We start from the raw sequence: 18,353 nt of genomic DNA, 5'->3' as shown, positions 1-18,353 counted from the left end.
CGTGTTCTCATTTCACGTGGCAAAAGTGATGTATTAGCCGTTGTGCTTGCTGAGCCAACATCCGGGTATTCTCCCTATGGTTTCGAATGGGCAAAATAAGACGCGTTTTTGGCTTCAAACTTTCAATTAAATGTTTTAAACTTATGGTTCAACTACATTACTATAATAATGTCAGTTTCTCTGTTGATAGGAGCACGTGCTGCTCGTCAGTTAAATGATGAAATTGGGTGGAAAAAAGTTTCTTGGCCTGTCGCGATAACACATTTTAGTAGGCGATATATTGTCTCATAAATTATTGCGATATTGTTGCCTGTTTTTTTTTTTAACCTATTCAACTACGAACATAGTGACAATACATCATAATAAATCATCTATTGAAATGGAATAGATTGCTATACGTAAATAAAACACAAACTATATTTATCAATATTTAAAAAAAACTATGCATAATGAGTCATTTTAAAGCTAGTTAGGTGTAGAATATGAAATAGGTGACAAACCCACTGTCATTTTTTTTATGTCTGCCAATTAGAGCCCAATAAAAGTGTTAATTTGATCCAAAATGACTCATCTTGTCCTGCAAAGTGCACATGTAGCAAATTTGAAGCCAAATTATGATCATTTATGACAATATATTATCATTGCCAATCATATTATTAATAATGGGTGTCATTTTAAATTTAATCTTAGTGTAGAATCTGAAGTATATGCGATTGCCTCCAGAAATCTGAACATGACATGCTTTTATTTTGAAATGTTCACTGAAAGTACGTTAGCTAAGCCACTAACCGTAAGCTTTACACTCAGTAAAAAGAGACAAAAACCAAATGCACTTCTCTTTTGTCATGCACGTTATATCAGTAATAGATTTTTTTTTCTTTTGTTCGCATCGCTTGAAAATTCTTTAATCCAGCGAGTTTTCATGATTGATATGTCACCTTTTATTTGCAATTTTGCGTCGTGGAGAAGACTGTTAATGTTTTATAGCAGATTAAAGTGCTTAGTACGTCGTCTTTTTTCCATTAGCCTCAATGTAGCAATGCTAATGTTTTACAATGTTTATTATAGAAGTGTTTCCTTATGTTGTATGTCTGAACTTTAATTCCACGGCTGTTGGTGGCCAATAAACATTTAAAAGCAATTGGAGTCTCATATATAATGAGCACGCACGTGTGGCGAGCATAAGCGGAGTTTAAGGGGGGGCCAGGGGTCCAGGCCCCCCCCGGTGGCCGAAAAGTGTCATTGCATGTAATTTACTTTCCTATATATATAAAAGTTGTAAAGTAATAAAACAAACAACAAAAATGAATGAAATGGGAAAAAAAAGATATTTTTATAATGGGTCAAAAATGATTTTTCGAACAGATCATTTGACGAGCACCTTCGACGGTCATTTACTTAGCATATTATTTTCAAAAAAAAAAAAAAAAATTAGGGGAGGGCAATTTTATTTTTCAAATGATTTTTTTCTTTGTTTGAAAATATTTTTTTTTGATTGAAGCAACTTTTTGGGGGATTGAATGATTGAGACACAAATGTCACACAAAAAGGATTGCTAAAATCAAAGAAAATTTTTAACAAAAAATGAAGTGTTCAAATGCAAATATTTGAGTCTCAATATTTTTTCGCATTCAAAAACTTTTCTATGATTGAAAGGTTTTTTTTGATTGATGTGATTTTTCTTTCGAAAATATATATTTTTTGTTTGAAGCAACTTATTTTTTGATTGAATAGTAAATACACAATTGTCCTAGCCAAAATGTGGCCCAAACGCAAAACAACATTACTTCAATTAAAAAAGTTGTTTCAACCAAAAAAATTTGACATCAATCCAAAAAAAAAAAAAAAAAAATCCAAACAAAAATAGCTTTCAAATGCATTTTTTTTAATTGAAAAACGAAAATATATATTTTGATTGAACTTTTTTTTTTTTAAATTGAAGCGTCATCTTTTTTTGGGATCGAATAATGAAGACAGTAAGACACACATCTACCTCCATATGGCTTCGCCCAGGTGATAGATTTTTTTACTGGGATAACTACATTGGCACGACACTGGCGGGCGTACCATATTCAATGGATGATGATCTTGGCGAAAAGTCAAGCGGTCCTAAGCAGTCTGATGTAGAATTCCCCTCAAGAAAAAACGCTCATTTTCAACTTCTTAACTTGATTAAAGAACACCTACTGTTAATGCGATGGCTCCACCCAGTGGCGCTATGTAATATTACAGCCAATCAGTTCAATAAATTTTCTTGCTGTCAATTAATCCAAAAAACCCACGATTACTTTTTCTGATTTGAGATGCACACTTTGCTAAACACTAAACGTTTATCTGTGTGAATTTCCTAACTTGTGCCTATGACTAATCCTGATTTGTATGACACAGGCCTGGCATGCGAGCCCTTCCCGAGCATGACGCGTCACATGGGAAAATGTCATGGCTGACATTCAGGAGTGTTGCACACAAAGTAACAGAGGTCAGTGAAACTTAAGCCGCCGTGCGGAATGCCCGCCTGCCGCTTTGCCGTCCGGCGGAAATCAACCTCACAGTGTATTCATTGGCAAAAATAGCGTTCGATGAGTCACATTGGCAACAAACGTGTATAAAATATCTATCCGATAACGGAATTCGTTGGGTGCGATTGACGGCGTTTGACGTCCAATCCATTTTGGCTGGGGGGGGCGAATGAAGAGTTCGTGGTGGCTTATTTGGCAGCGGAAAATCGTCATCGCAGTCCAAATGGATTAGACGTCTATCGCTGTCAATAGGAGCCAATGAGTAAAAAAAATAAAGATTAAAATATTTGCTAGTAGGGCTGCAGCTATCGATTATTTTAGTAGTCGATTAATCGATGAACTAGTTAGTTCGAATAATCGAGTAATCGGATAAGGAACATGAAAAATTGAAATACAAAAAAAAAAAAAGGATCTATGTACATCAAAAAAACAATTGGCTAACTCACATAGCAAACGTCCGCTAGGTTAAATGCTATAAAACGCAAACGTTTTTTAAATTTTTTTTCTTTTACAATGCTCTTAACAAATGGTTCAGGCACATATCTCCACAAAAAATGGCTAAATATACCTAACCAAGCAGGGTGAGGCAGCATTTAGTTATTATGCTCCTCACCTCTGGAACAAGTTACCTGAAGGTCTGAAGTATGCTCAAACTGTTAGCTCCTTTAAATCAGGGCTAGAACACTTTTGTTTAGCACTGCATATCCATAACTGTCTATGTATTTCATTCTATTTGCTTTCTAGTCTTGCTTTCTTATCTCCATTGCTGATTTCAATTATTAGCAGTTGTAGTAGTATTTTTTTTTTTTTTTTATTCTATTCGTGATTAAATGCAATTCTTATGTATAATTTTATTTCCTATTTTGATTCTTTTTTTTTTTTTACGTTCTATTGATTTTAATGTGATTTTTATGATCTTCATGTGATGCAAAGCACTTTGAATTGCCTTGTGTTGAATTGTGCTATATAAATAAATTTGCCTTGCCTTGCCTTGCCTAAAAACAAAATTACGAATGTATTGAAAAAACATTGGCTCAAACAAAACTTAGCTTATGTTGGTCTTAACATGGAGCAGCTGGATTCAGCCATTGAATGAGGCAGACTAGAGGGCAGTGTATCCACCAAAATCAATAAAACTAAATGCAAAAACTTTCAAAATAAGCCATTACAACGCCACTTTAATTAAACGGATAGTCGAAGCAGCAAAATTCAATTTGACTCTTTTTTTCTAATTGAATACTGGAGTTAATCGATTAATTGTTGCAGGACTACATGATAGGCAATGTATTATTGGAATTAAAGTGTGGTGCAATTTTTCTTAAGAATAAGAATACTCCACCCATTTTTTTTAACCAACAAAAAAAAGAAAAGGAGAAAAAATGGGGTTAGGTTTCTGTATTTTTTTCAGCATCTCTTCTCCAATCCAACTGCTATTTAAAGCCATTTGCTTTCCTACTGAAGTGCTGATGAAGTCATCAAAGGTGTCGATAACAACTCACATTTGGCGGGGAAGAACAAATCTTGTACTTGTTTGCTAAGAGCCACAAAATTTTGTCATCATTTGTCAGACACAAAACACACCAGTTTTCAGTTGCAAAATGGCAATATTTAATGGGTATAGCAATAAGCGAGCATTTACATTTGCTATTTACAATTTGGTCCTGCACTGTACAAAAACAAAAAAAAAAAAAAAAGGATTTTCACAGGACGTGGTAGACGGGGCTATCCGGCGTGCACGGCGAGTCGGCCGAGCCGTCGGGCGACGGGACCGACCCGGGGGTGGACAGCCGGTCCACGATGCTGGACAGACACTGCAGGCTGGACACGCCGGCCGCTTTGTCCGGCAGGCTTTCTGCAGGGAGAGAGAGTTTGGTTACTCGCCATTTTGGAGGTGCGCGGGGGTGTGAAAATTCTCACCGTTTTTGACGTAGGGGTAAGTGCTGTTGTAGTTGAGCTGCTGCCACACGGGACTGTTGCCATCTGTCTGAAACAAAAAAGCAGAACGTGTCAATATTTCTGCCTTTCCCGAGATGGCGGACAGCCTCGTAAATTTTGAGCGGGGCGGCGAGGGCTCCTTCCTCTCCTTTCCCAGCGTGGCCAATCGATTGTGTCAGCGCCAGCCGCAACGGCTTGTGCGAGATGACACTTTCGCCTTGTAAATCTGAGCCCCGTCCTGACAGTTGGGGTTTTTGCCGCCTCACCTCTATAAAATGGATTTTTGGCCCCCTATTTCTAAGCGAGGGTTTTCAAGTCTGGTAGGAAGCGGCGTGAGGTGTAAAGCGAGTGCCAGATGGCCCTTTAACTTATTGACCATCAATTTTGATCTTTTTCCTTCAATAGGAATGATGAAAAATTTGCAGTCATGCCTACAGAAGCTTTTTGAACAACTCAATTTTGTCCCAAAAAATAACATGAAAAATTCTGTAAAACTTGTGTACTTTTTCATCTTAGAATTAAACATGAACTGTGAACCAACCAAACATTGAACATGAACCATTGACAGCGAGAGCCGTCCAATTCATTTGAAGTGGGATGGTCAATCCTCCCAATTCAATTTCAATTGGACGGACGTCTAAAAGTGTTAAATTTAGGGTTAAAAACAGCATTTCTGTCTACTTGAGTGAACGGTGCTGTCTAAGGTGAGTTTCGGGGGTCTCACCATGCCGTCGGAGCAGCTGGACACGGGGCTCCCGGGCTCGGAGCCGCTGTAGTAGTGGTCCACCTGCTCTCGGAGGAGCTCCTGCAGGCTCTCGATGTAGTGGATGGCGTTGCGCAAGATCTCCACCTTGGGCAGCCGCTGGCCGGGGTTGGCCGAGGTGCATCGGCGCAGCGCCTCGAAGGCGTGGTTGACCTTCTTCAGGCGCCGCCGCTCCCGCATGGTGGCGGCGCGCCGGCGGTCCACGAAGCTGGACTTTCGCTTGCAAGCCTTGCAGGCCCACTGCAGGCAGTGGCCCGGCTGGTGCGCCGGCGCCCCGGGCGCCCGCACGTGCTCGTCCGAGTCCCACTCGTCCTCGCCCGGAGACGACGGCGGCGCGTAGTACAGCTGCGAGGGCGAGAAGGCGTCCATGCTCGGGGATCTCTCCGGGGATGTGAGGGCTCCGCTGCCCACGGGCCCCCCTTTTATGCCCCCGGGGCCCACATTGGCCAGATCTAATTACCGTGGCCCGTTGGCCCTGCCCCGTCCCTCCTCGCGGCCCCCCCCGTGTGTGCCCTGCCTGCCGCTGACATTCCCACATCTGCCCTCGCTGATCTTTTCCCACTCGGAAGCCCGGCGGGGCTCCTTAACCCATTGGCTGCCATTGACGGTGATAGACGAACCAGATCTGCTTAAAAAATGAGCTCGTTTTACATCGACCGCACAGTAACGCATAAACGCGCATCGACAAACTTCCTACCGTCAGTTCGGATTAAAAATGTTATTTCATTCATTAACATTGGCCGCCATTGACGGCGATAGACGACCGTTCCGTTTTTGACCGGGAGGGGCGAACGAACGAACGTTTCCCGGGCGGAACGGATCGGACGTCCGTCGCCGAAACGCGATTGTTGTTGAGACGTCGCTCACACTTTTGAGCGCCACTTGCCGCACGCAGCTGCGAAGCAGAGGTGTCGCATTTCAAGCAAACGCCTCACAGGTCATCAAGCGAGGTGTTTTTTAGCGCCGCTTTCATGACGCTCGCCACACTTCTTCTTCTTTTTCTTCCACTTGGGCTTCTTTGGCCAAACTTGAGCCGTTAAAGCTCGTTGACGTCGCACAGATGGCGGCCTCGCTTTGTTTGCCTATTAACCTCTTGATAGCTATATAACACTAGTTTTTGGAACAGAACAGGGACATGAGACTAGCAACTTTTCAGGATGCTCAAATTGTTCCCACCAAATTTTAAGCAACCTTATTGGCATTATATCATAAGTTCAGTTATATACTGTAGGTAACTTACATTGTCTTTCCATATGTTGTATGGATAGAATTGATCCTACCACTATTAAGTGAATTACTTTCATTATGTTCAGGCTGTCATTTATCCCCTTTTCACTTTTAGAATTTTATTTTGGCTAGCAGCAGCAGCAGCAACCACTCTAAGTAATGTAAAAACACGTCAATGTGGTGGAGGTGGGGAACACACCACAAATTTTGCTACTGTATCTCCGACCTGCATCAGAGTTAGCATAACAATAAAATAAGAATTTGCTAATCTGCAAAACTCGAGTAGGAAGCTGCTTAGAGACAAGTGTCCTTCAGTAGGTTTTCTACTGTTAACATGTAATGAACCGAGATTTAACCCCTCCTCCCCAATTTTCATTTTTATTTTATTTATGTGGTCCTAAAGCAGCCCAAAGGAGTTTTATTTTTTTTGTTGAGTTTGGTCGTGTTTGTGGTAGGGCTGTCAAAATTATCGCGTTAACGGGCGGTAATTAATTTTTTAAATTAATCTCGTTAAAATATTTGATGTATTTAACGCACATGCCCCACTCAAACAGATTAAAATGACAGCACAGTGTCATGTCCATTTGTTACTTGTGTCTTTTTGGTGTTTTATCGCTCTCTGCTGGTGCTTGGGTGCGACTGATTTTATGGATTTCACTATGATGAGCATTGTGTAATTATTGACATCAACAATGGCGAGCTACTAGTTTATTTTTTGTTTGAAAATTTTACAAATTTTATTAAAACGAAAACATTAAGAGGGGTTTTAATATAAAATTTCTATAACTTGTACTAACATTTATCTTTTAAGAACTAGAAAGTCTTTCTATCCATGGATCGCTTTAACAGAATGTTAATAATGTTAATGCCATCTTGTTGATTTATTGTTATAATAAACAAATACAGTACTTATGTACAGTATGTTGAATGTATATATATATCTGTCTTGTGTCTTTCCATTTCAACAATAATTTACAGAAAAAAATGTCATATTTTAGAGATGGTTTGAAATTGCGATTAATGAATTTTTGAGCTGTGATTAACTCGATTAAAAATTTTAATCGTTTGACAGCCCTAGTGTGTGGACAAAAACAGTAGTGGAGGAAGGTTCCATTTTTATTTATTTTTGGTATTCCCTAACAAAGTTTTTTTAGTTGTATTTAATTTCTTTATTTAAACAGACAATTGTTTATTTTTTGCATTCCTGGATTGAGAATAAAGAGATAATTGTGTATGTTAATATAATTTAAATTCTGTTCAAATATTGCAATTTAAATTTGCTAAACAAAACAAAAAAAATCCAGATATTTATTCTGGAAGGTTTCAAAATTTTTGTTTAGTAGGTTTTGAAAACAAAGGTTTGAATCGAACAATGTATCACTTGAACTCATACATATGAAAATGGTATAAGTCAATACAGATTTATTTGGCATTGATCATATAGCCTGTCAATTAATTATTGATTAAATTAATAAATAATAATAATAAATTAATAAATAAATGAAGAAAGGTTCATATTCATGAGAAATGTGGCCCTTTGCCCCGTTCACCCAATCGGTTTAGTCTCATAAATGTCCCGTCCCCAACAAAAAGTCTACATGCAGGTTATGCTGTTATATCGTCCCGACCAATGTTGAGAACAACCCTTGCAGAACAGTGCTGCCTCTTGCTCAATTGACGTATTTTGTCGTGAAAAAAATATACACTCCATATGCATGTGTCTACTTGATAAAATATGGCTCTATAAATGATTTATTGTTGCACTATTTTACACGGATTACAGCCATGTCAGTCTCTTTGATAGGTTTAAAATGGTTTTCAAAATGAGTAAAGCAATTGTTAGGAGACTGGCAGGTGTATGTATAATAATATACAGTGGTATGGTATGAAAAAGTACCTGAACCATTTGGAATTTGTCACATTTCTGCAAAAAATCACCATCTAATGTGATCTGATCTTTGTCAAAATCACACAGATGAAAAAACAGTGTCTGCTTTAACTAAAATCACCCCAAAATTTATAGGTTTTCATATTTTAATGAGGACAGTATGCAAACAATGACAGAAAGGGGAAAGTAAGTAAGTAAGTGAACCATCACATATGATATTTTATTTTAAACTGCTGTAGTGCAGTCAGATTCCTGGGATGTCTGGCATGTATCGTGGTCTTTAGGTTATGCCACAGCATCTCAATAAGGTTCAAGTCTTGACTTTGACTTGGCCACTCCAGTATTACACTCCGTGTATTTTGTTCTTCTGAAATCATTCTGAATTTGATTTACTTCTGTGTTTTGGATCATTGTCTTGTTGCAGCATCCATCCTATTTTTAGCTTCAACTGTCTGACAGGCGGTCTCAGGTTTTCCTGCAAAACATCCTGATAAACTTTTGAATTCATTCTTCCATTAATGATTGCAAGTTGTCCAGGCCCTGAGTTAGCAAAACAGCCCTTAATCATGATGCTCCCTCCACCGTGCTTCACGGTGGGGATGAGGTGTTGATTTTGGTGATCTGTTTCATTTTTCCTGCACACACGAGGTTGTGTGTAACTCCCAAACAATTCCACTTTGGTTTCATCAGTCCACCAAATATTTTGCCAAAACTTCTGTGGAGTGTCCAAGTGCCTCTTTGCCAACATTACACGAGCAACAATGGGTTCCTCAGTGGAGTCTTCTCATTAACACAATTCTTGGCCATAGTTTTACATACAGTTGATGTGTGCACAGAGATATTGGACTGTGCCAATGATTTCTGTAAGTCTTTAGCAGACATTCAAGGGTTCTTTTTCACCTATCTGAGTATTCTGCACTGAACTCTTGGCATCATCTTTGGTGGACTCTCTTCATTCGTAGACAACTTCTCTGAATGTCGTTTGATGAACATCCAGACTTTTAGAGATGGTTTTGTATCCTTTCCCAGCTTTATACAAGTCAACAATCCTTGATCGCAGGTCTTCAGACCAGCTCTTTTGACCGAGCCACGATGCACATCAGATAATGCCTCTCATCAAGACAATTCTTACCAGGTGTGTGTTTTATAGTGGGCAGGGCAGCTTGAAATCACTCATCAGGGATTGGGCACACACCTGACTTAAATTGTTTGGTAAAAATTGGTTTCAATTGCTCTTTAAGTTTCTTTAGGCAGAGGGTTCACTTACTTATTTTTCCCTCCTCGGTCATTGTTTGCATGCTATACACATTAAAATATGAAAACCTTTAAATTTTCAGGTGGTTTTAGTTAGAGCAGTTTTTTCATCCATGTGATTTTGACAAAGATCAGATCACATTTGATGGTGATTTTATGCAGAAATGTGAGAAATTCCAAATGGTTCAGATACTTCTTCATAACACTGTATCATTTCTGTGTGATGAAATCAGTTTTTCATATTGCAATTTTATAATTGCTACATGACATAACAATGGATTTTAGACACCATTAAATGCATTTAAAAAAAAAAAAAAAGTTTTAAGGGTAATTGTCTGAAATTAACGACAACGTGGCCGGTTCTCACAATGTGTCAAAGAGTTTGTCTCTCCTCTCTCTGGGAACTGCGTGCACCTAAAACAACACGGCGACACCCCCGAATGGCACTAGAACAGCTGACGGACGCATCCGCAGCGTCGCGCTCAAACGAGGCGTCCTCGCTTGAGAAGAAGAAAGCTTAAAATGAGGGGAAAAAAAGCAATGGAGTGCAGTTCGAAGCGTCTGCGCATGCGCTGCAGAGGCGGTGCGTTCGTGTTGTTGTTGCTGTCAGGGGTCACAGGCAAAGTTAAGTGAGGGTCACGTCGCCAAAGCTTATATCCCCCTGACGCAAGTGTTGCACCTGAAGGCAACTTTCTTAACAAATTTTGATCCGTTTAGTCGGGACGTTATAGCAAAATATGCATTTTTTTAGTTTTCAGATAGTAACAAATAGCTAAAATGAATAGAAGGAATCAACATTCTTTTGTTTCAGTTAGTAGAACACGGAAAATGAAGCAGTGTATTTTTAAACAGGTTTTTGATGTCTTTTCTGATGCAGATGATAAAGCACGGCGCTACAGCGTGTCAAGCGGGTCTTGAGCGGGGGTCCGGGGGGGAGGTGCGGACCACCATAAAAAATCGCATCACTGTTGGTGCTATCGGGTTTCCTGTGTCTGCTTGCTACTCAAAACGGCTCACGCGCAAACCCCTTTTTCCGTCGTCATTCGTTCATGAGCGACACTGTCCTTTGGAACATTAGCAAAATTTATTTGAAGTATAAATTATTAAATAGTACAAGAGCTTTGTCGGTGTGACAACATACAATTATAAAATAAATACATCTACATTTATGAAATATGTACACCAAAGTAAAGGTGGGCTAAGCTCGGGGAAATTATTTTTCCACGTCGCCGCCGCTGATGCTGTCCACTATGGATGACAGACGCAGGAGGCTGCAGGAAGCCGACGAATCGCAGCACCCTGAATGCCCCAAAAAATGTCAGGAAATTTTATTGAATTGCGACATAAATATGAAAACCATCGTTTTTTAATTTTTTTACCTTCCCTCTGGTTCACCGATCCGGCGCTGGAATGGTCGGCGGCGTTGGTCCAGGTGTCGCCGTTTTTTTTCCAATGATTTCCCGAAGCGATGACCTACCAACACAAATACTTTTAATGGTGGAAATTAGAGCTGGGAATCTTTGGGCACCTAACGATTCGATTATAAGACGATTATGGATGCACCCCCCTCCTTTTTTTTTTTTTTTTTTAAATGTTTTGTACATTAGTTCCAAAATTGTTCAAAAATCCTCTCAGGCTAAACCAAACTACTATTTCAGTATCAAGTTAGCATATAACAGTAAACAAATATACAAAAATAACAGTAAGTAAAATACTCCAGTCCCCATTCTGTATCAGCTGCTTTAAACTACATTCAATTAATTTAATGTTGTGAATCAACTGTTACAGTTGTTAAAATTGCTCCCGTTATTCCATAATTTCCCTTCTGTCTACTTTTGTCAAAGTTTTAAAACTATTTCATCATTTAAAGATAGATTCAAGACAAGATTCTGCCGATTCAGGAGTATTTTACATAAAAAGTTGATTAGGTTCGCTACAACAGAGCCTTCTAGAGAAGTCACTGCTTTAGTACTGCTTTAAGATGGCGGCTCTTTACTAACGCCGGATAGTAACTCATTTCGCATCTTGGTTCAATAATACATGTTGTAACACCGCCGTCGTCTGTCGTTTTGCGTCTAGTTCTACATATATATGATATCTACTAGAGGTGGGAATCTTTGGGCGATTTGATTACGATTCAGAGGCTACGATTCGATTATAAATCGATTATTGATGACACCCCCCCCCCCCACTACTAGCTGCTTTTAATGTTTTGTACATTAATTACAAAAACTGTTTAAAAACAAAACAAAACAAAAAAAAGCCTCGCAGGCTTAAATAAACGACTATTTCAGTATCAAGTTAACAGTTAAAAACAATAAATAATATACTCAAATCCCCATTCTGTATCAGCAGCTTTAAACTACATTCAATTCATTTAATGTTGTGAATCAACCGTTGTTAAAATTGCCCACGTTATTCCATGATTTCCCTTTTGTCTACTTTCGACATGTGAAAGTTTTAAAACTATTTTAAAGAGAGATTCAAGTCGATATTTTACCGATTTAGGAGTATTTTAGATAAAAAGTTAATTAGGTTTGCTTGGAAGGTTCGCTACAACAGCCTTGCAGGGAAGTCTACTGCTTTAAGATGGTGGCCGTTTACGAAAGCCCGCATCTAGCTCTCTGTACATGTGCTGCTCACGCTACCGAGGCTGTTGTGCATCTAGTCCTATATAAATATGATATCTACCGTAACATTATGTGGACGTACTTAGTAACAGCTGTCGGCAGCAGTCAGGTATGTTGTTGTTTTTTTATCTCGCGGCATGAGTTGAGCTAGAGCCGTGAGTTGAGCATTGGCATTACCCGAGGGGCCGGGTAATGACAAGCATGATGTTTAGATACTCTCGCTCCATTCCTCATTGCGTCCCAAAGACCGCGCGGCGCGCTGAGTGTGTTTTACTTCCGCTTTACTTGACATATTTCAATAATCGGAATTTGGATGTTTGTGAATCGTTCTCGAATCTTCCATGGCCGAATCGCGAATAATCTAAGAATCGGAAATTTCGCACACCTTTAATATCTACTGTAGCCGTATGTTTGTAGCAACTAGCAACTGGGCGTTGTTCGTAGCGGCTGTCGGCCGCAGTCAGGTATGATTGTTTTTTTTTTATCTAGCGGCATGAGTTGAACATGATATTTACTCTCGCTCCGTTCCTCATTGCGTCCCAAAGACCGCGCTGACTGTGTTTTACTTCCGCTTTACCTGGTATAATTCAATAATCGGAATTTGGATGTTTGTGAATCGTTGGCGAATCTTCCACGGCCGAATCGCGAATAATCTAAGAATCGGAAATTTCGCACGCCTCTACCGGGAACGTTCGTTCATTTGAAACCAGAGCATTCGCAGTCATTCTGTCCGATTTTCAGGGCTTTTACAATTCTCTTGCGGTTCATTTTTGGGCATTTAAAGGTCATTTCCTGTTGAGTTTGAGTCACTGCCGATTCATTTGGGTGATTCCCAGGTCACTTCCTGTTCTGTAACTCAAAATAGTTGGGAAGAGACCCATAAAATACCCCAAAATCAACAGGAAGTAACTGAAAATCAAAAGGTAAATGACCTTAAATGGCCCAAAATGAACTAATTGCCTGGCATTGCCTGCCACTGACGGCCTTAGACGTTCAATCCGTTTGATGTGGGAGGGATGGCAGCGAATGAACTAGTGATAAACTCATTCCAATTCACAGCAGAAGCTTGTTTTTACTGTTTATTAATTGTTTGATGATTTCCTGACCAATCTGTCTATAAACGTTGTATTGCCATATCGTCAGATCATCGTTATCATGAGCTTTGTATCGCAAATCGTATCGTATCGTGAGGTACCAAGAAGTTCCAACTCCTACGCTCCATTGTACTTTTCCTGCACTTCAGAGTGGAAAACGTGCCATTTTTCGGGAGTCGTTGAATTTTCAGCTATTGGATCTTGACAAGTTTCTTTAGTACGACTATTTTCCGAAATTTTCAGGTTCGCGGTGAATCAGTAACAGGCCCGCTTTAGCAAAATAGACAATGTTTATTGATTAGAAAATGCAGAATAAATGAGATTTATTGATTACAATCCCACAAGAGCAAGCAAACAAGTATAAAAAATGTCAAGGATGACGCTAGATTTGAGTTTGTCAACCCCAGAATCCTCGCGTTACCGTTACAGCAATGTCCCTTTAGCAATGAAAATCGCTTACCGTGACAAATGAGCGGGGAGCCAAAACACTCCGGCAGAGCGTCAAAGGAAAGTCCGCCAGCGGGTCACGTACGGATCGCCTGGCTTGGGTCCTTCGCCGCCTCACCGGAGCGTTGGCTCCCGCTCATTTGTCACGGTAAGCGATTTTCATTGCCAAGGAACACCTGGTTGTGCTGTAACGTAGCGCGGGGATTCTGGGATTGACAAATTCTAATCTAGCGTCATCGTTACGCTTGTTTGTGATACTTGTTTGCTTGCTCTTGTGGGATTGTAATCAATAAATCTCATTTATTCTGCATTTACTAATCAATAAACATTGACTATTTTGCAAAAGTGTGCCTGTTACTGATTCACCGCGAACCTGGAAATTTCGGAAAACAACGACCTTCAAGTACAATTGATGTTTGGGTGCATTTCTCCCAGTTTTTAGCTCTTTCCACTGCGTCGAGCGTTAGAAATCACGCCGTCGTTTCAGACCGTAACGTGGACCCTTACGTGGTCTCGTTTGTCGGAGTGGTCCCGCTCGTCCAGACCGTGCAGAAGCTCCTGGAGCCTCTCGATGTAGCTGATGGCGCTTCGCAAGATCTCCACCTTGGGCAGCCTCTGGTTCGGGTTGGCCACCGTCTTCCTCTTGAGCGCGTCGAAAGCCTCGTTGATCTTCTTGAGGCGCCGCCGCTCGCGTAAGGTGGCGGCCTTGCGGCGATCGGTGGGCGCAGATTTCTTCTTGCACACCTTGCAGGCCCACATCAGGCACCGGCCTTCGCAGTGGGCACGCAGGCCGGGCGGCGCCAGGACATGCTCCTCGCCGCCGCTGTCCTCGCCCGTCTCGGACGCGGCTCGGTCCCGTTCGGGCGAGGGCGGGCTGTCGTCTTCCTCGGGGGCGCGGTAGAGCGGCGAGACCCCCGCCGCGTCCAGGTGGTGAAGCGCGCCGTGCTCGCCGTCGTCCAAGTAGCGCAGGTCGTTGAAGAGGTACGCGTTGGTCTCGAAAAGGTCCATCATGTTGTGGCCACGCGACGTGTGCTCGCTCCGGCGCGACTGCTGTGGCATTTAAATAGCCGCGACATTCTGCACCCGCCAGGCGGCTTAAATATAGAATGTGAAACTCTATCCCGCGCTTTGCCCACTACCATCTTTTTTTTTTTTTTTTTAACAAACACCGAGTGCGGAAATCCACTCTCACTATACAAATGTCCCCTCACGTTTCACAACAGGTGTGACAACCTGCGTTTCCCTGGAACTTACAATTTTTGACCGCGAGTCTTGCTCATATCTCAAATCATTTTCTCAATTGATTGATATGATTTTTTTTTTAACTCATTGGCTGCCATTGACAGCGTGAGACGAATAAACAAACGCTGCCATCCCTCTCGGTTTAATTGGATTGGACATTGGAAGCGTTAACAGGCGTTTTGTGCTGCTATTTTGAGGCGTTGCGGAAATTCTTAAAATTCGTCTCGCTGAACAGAAATATTTTGTGACCTGAAGAGAAAATCCATGAATTTTGTAGCTTGAGATTCATTATTTGAACAGACAAGACAAGACACGTTTTTCCTCTACCAGCGCGGCCTCCGATTGTGTATTCTCACCAGCGAGCTACTGTGCCGTAAATCCAGCATTAGCGTCAAGGGGGTTTGAGAGGTTCGGGGGGAAAGCCAAGCTTCAGCTGTCAGGGAGAATCACCGCATATCCCGGGCACAAAGTCAAGCAGGCCTCACGGGACGTAAATCGGCCCGCAACACCCCCCAAAAAATGTTCAAACATCACAATTCTGACGCTGAAAATCATTCTTATTTGTAGGGTTGTTCCGATCATGTTTTTTTGCTCCCGATCCGATCCCGATCGTTTTAGTTTGAGTATCTGCCGATCCCGATATTTCCCGATCCGATTGCTTTTTTTTTTTTTTTTTTTGCTACCGATTCAATTCCAATCATTCCCGATAATTTTTCCCGATCATATACATTTTGCCAATGCATTAAGAAAAAAATGAATAAAACTCGGACGAATATATACATTTTACATACAGTACATAAGTACTGTATTTGTTTATTATGACAATAAATCCTCAAGATGGCATTTACATTATTAACATTCTTTCTGTAAGAGGGATCCACGGATAGAAAGGCTTGTAATTCTTAAAGGATAAATGTGACTTTGTATATTGTGACTAAATATTGCCATCTAGTGGATTTTTATGAGCTTTCAGTAAATGATACTGCAGCCATTTAACTTCTGCCGAAATGCATGATGGGAAGTGCAACCATGACTGTGCGTAATGGTACCAATTGACATATCTTCTCAGCGTTGGGAAATAAAATAGGGTGTTAAGAAAAAGATCAACTACTACCTTTCTTTCCCACATTAATTCCCATGATATTTCTAATCGTTGAGAAAGGGATTGTAAGGCTTTAGCCGATTAAAAAAAAAGGCTTCAGAGGCTGCAAAAATTCTCTCTACTCATTTTACGTTGCCTTTTAGCTCTATGTATACGTAATACGGTGCCATTATAGATTGAACGCGACAATGCGAGAGTGGGTAGTGCAGCGCATTCGTTAACTGCGTTAAATATTTTAATATTATTACCGCCGTTGACGTGATAAATTTGACAGCCCTACTTTAAGCCAAAACTAAAGACTCTGGATGAGCGTAAGACATTTTGTCTGCAACGTTAAATACAATTAGAAAACAATTTAATTTAAAAAATATATATACAGTATATATATATATATATTAAAAAAGGCATGTCTGATATTTTTTTGCCGATTCCGATGATTTGAAAATGACGTGATCGGACCCGATCGATCGGGATCTTTACTCATTTGCATTTTTTTCACTGTCAAGGAGTGTCACCTCCTTCCGTGCTGTTGACGATGATCGACGTCCAATGGCCTACCGCAAGCAGCATGTCACTTTTGCTCATTAATATTCATGACGTTAGCAACTGTTGCTAGGGGGGTCAAACTTGCGTTTGTCCCTAATGCTAAATGCATGGAAATAGTATATGAATGAGATGTTTACTGAGCTAAACCTACCAATTCTGTCCGAAAATTATGCCAATTTTACTGGTAAAGATGTGGAAGAACATACAAGTGTTCAGTTAAAGAGATGGCTTGAGTGTCGAGGGCTGAAAAAGCCGACCTGATCCAGAGGTAGTTTTTTATTGACACCTTTTGCTTACGCCACGGACAATGACATTCTCCTGTTCCGACAATCTGTCTTTTACCACCATATGCCCTGTCTTTCTTATATATTATGTCCTCTGGTTGTCTTACGTCTCTGACCGTTCTTGGGGGTGATTTACATTGGTATTTTTGCGTAGCGATCGCAAATGCTACTCAGTGACAGCCAACAAACACTTTTAATTTTTTCATTAATAACAATTCTTAATTCTGTCATTTATTTACACTTCACCCCTCACTAAAGTTTTTTTTTTTTTTTTTTTACAACAGACAAAAAGCAACAACAGTGGCAGTCAGATACTATTTAAAATTTTTTCAGGTCATTCATTATCAGAAGCAGCACGGCAAAACGCCATGCTAAAAAAATAAGTAAAACTATCAGAATGGCTTACCTCTTCGTCCTCTGTAGGACCATGGCCCCCAACAAAATGTCTACTGCATATCAAGGTGAATAGCTTCACCTTGTTGGTGTTGTGCGGATGTCAAAAGACCAGTTTAAGTTGATCCATTCTTCACATTTTTTCCTGAGTTTTTGGCTTCAGGAAACGTATGAAGAAAAAATCCTTCATATGTCGTAATGTCTAGAGTCGTTTCTACAAGTTCCATAGCAGCAGTGTTTACTCGGCATGTTCTTTTTTGAAAGATTACTGGCAGAAAAATGGAGTTATAACACGAGTTGTATGCGAGGGCGCGTTTACGTATGTTGTATGTTGACCCACTTCCGGGTTAAAATGGTGACGTACGGTCCAAAAATAGCATTCGTGCGGTACGCTATTATGCGGTGTATAATCATCCTTCTGCTGTTAATTTCAAGCCCAATTTTAGTCCAATATATTTGAACTAGGACTGACATGTTCATTCGTTGCCACCCTTCCCAGTTGAAATGGTTTGGACGTCTATCACTGTCAGATTCAGAAAAAAATATATATGGCGGAAAACACAGACAAGACTGAAAAAGCAGTTTCTGCTCTTGCACTCCTCTTTAAAAGAAACTGCTGTATTTTAAGTCAAAACAACTGTGTTTGATAGAACAATATGTTTATATGCTGCCATAGCAGATTCATGGTGCATGAAGCCCCTGAACTATTTTTAATTTGTCCGTTTTACCCTGAAAACCCCCGTTTACAGACGTCGTGCAACCGTTTTTGTTTCAACCCAGTCATAAAACAAAGGTAATTAATTATATTTATTATTAAAAATGTCATTTTTAGCTTCAAATCATTGATTGATGTCTCATATTTTGTTTAAAAAAAAAACGACTTTAAAAAATTATTCACTCACATATTTTAAACTTTTAAACAAATTATGTCACAATGAAAAAAATGGCGTCTGTAAAAAAGTCACAGATATCTACCTCATAACTATTGCTTAATCGTATTTAATTTGTTACTGTCGCATTTTCTCCGAT

At 40.2% G+C, this 18,353-nt stretch overlaps 2 protein-coding genes across 2 annotated transcripts; both read right to left on the bottom strand.

Annotated features, from left to right (window-relative positions):
• Window positions 1-4,219: 4,219 nt before the first annotated feature.
• Window positions 4,220-5,586, bottom strand: myf5 (myogenic factor 5). Its single transcript, XM_057854111.1, has 3 exons — window positions 5,179-5,586; window positions 4,437-4,503; window positions 4,220-4,371 (listed from the first exon to the last, which is right to left on the bottom strand). Exons 1-3 carry the CDS (start codon window positions 5,584-5,586, stop codon window positions 4,220-4,222), a joined length of 627 nt encoding a protein of 208 aa, XP_057710094.1.
• A 5,248-nt stretch (window positions 5,587-10,834) lies between these two features.
• On the bottom strand, window positions 10,835-14,768 carry myf6 (myogenic factor 6). Its single transcript, XM_057854110.1, has 2 exons — window positions 14,265-14,768; window positions 10,835-11,059 (listed from the first exon to the last, which is right to left on the bottom strand). Exons 1-2 carry the CDS (start codon window positions 14,766-14,768, stop codon window positions 10,835-10,837), a joined length of 729 nt encoding a protein of 242 aa, XP_057710093.1.
• Between the last annotated feature and the right edge of the window lie 3,585 nt (window positions 14,769-18,353).

Source organism: Corythoichthys intestinalis, chromosome 13 (genome assembly GCF_030265065.1).
Source record: "Corythoichthys intestinalis isolate RoL2023-P3 chromosome 13, ASM3026506v1, whole genome shotgun sequence".
NCBI lineage: Eukaryota > Metazoa > Chordata > Actinopteri > Syngnathiformes > Syngnathidae > Corythoichthys > Corythoichthys intestinalis.
Note: the sequence above shows the minus strand (reverse complement) of the source record. Positions and strands in the feature narration are given on the sequence as shown.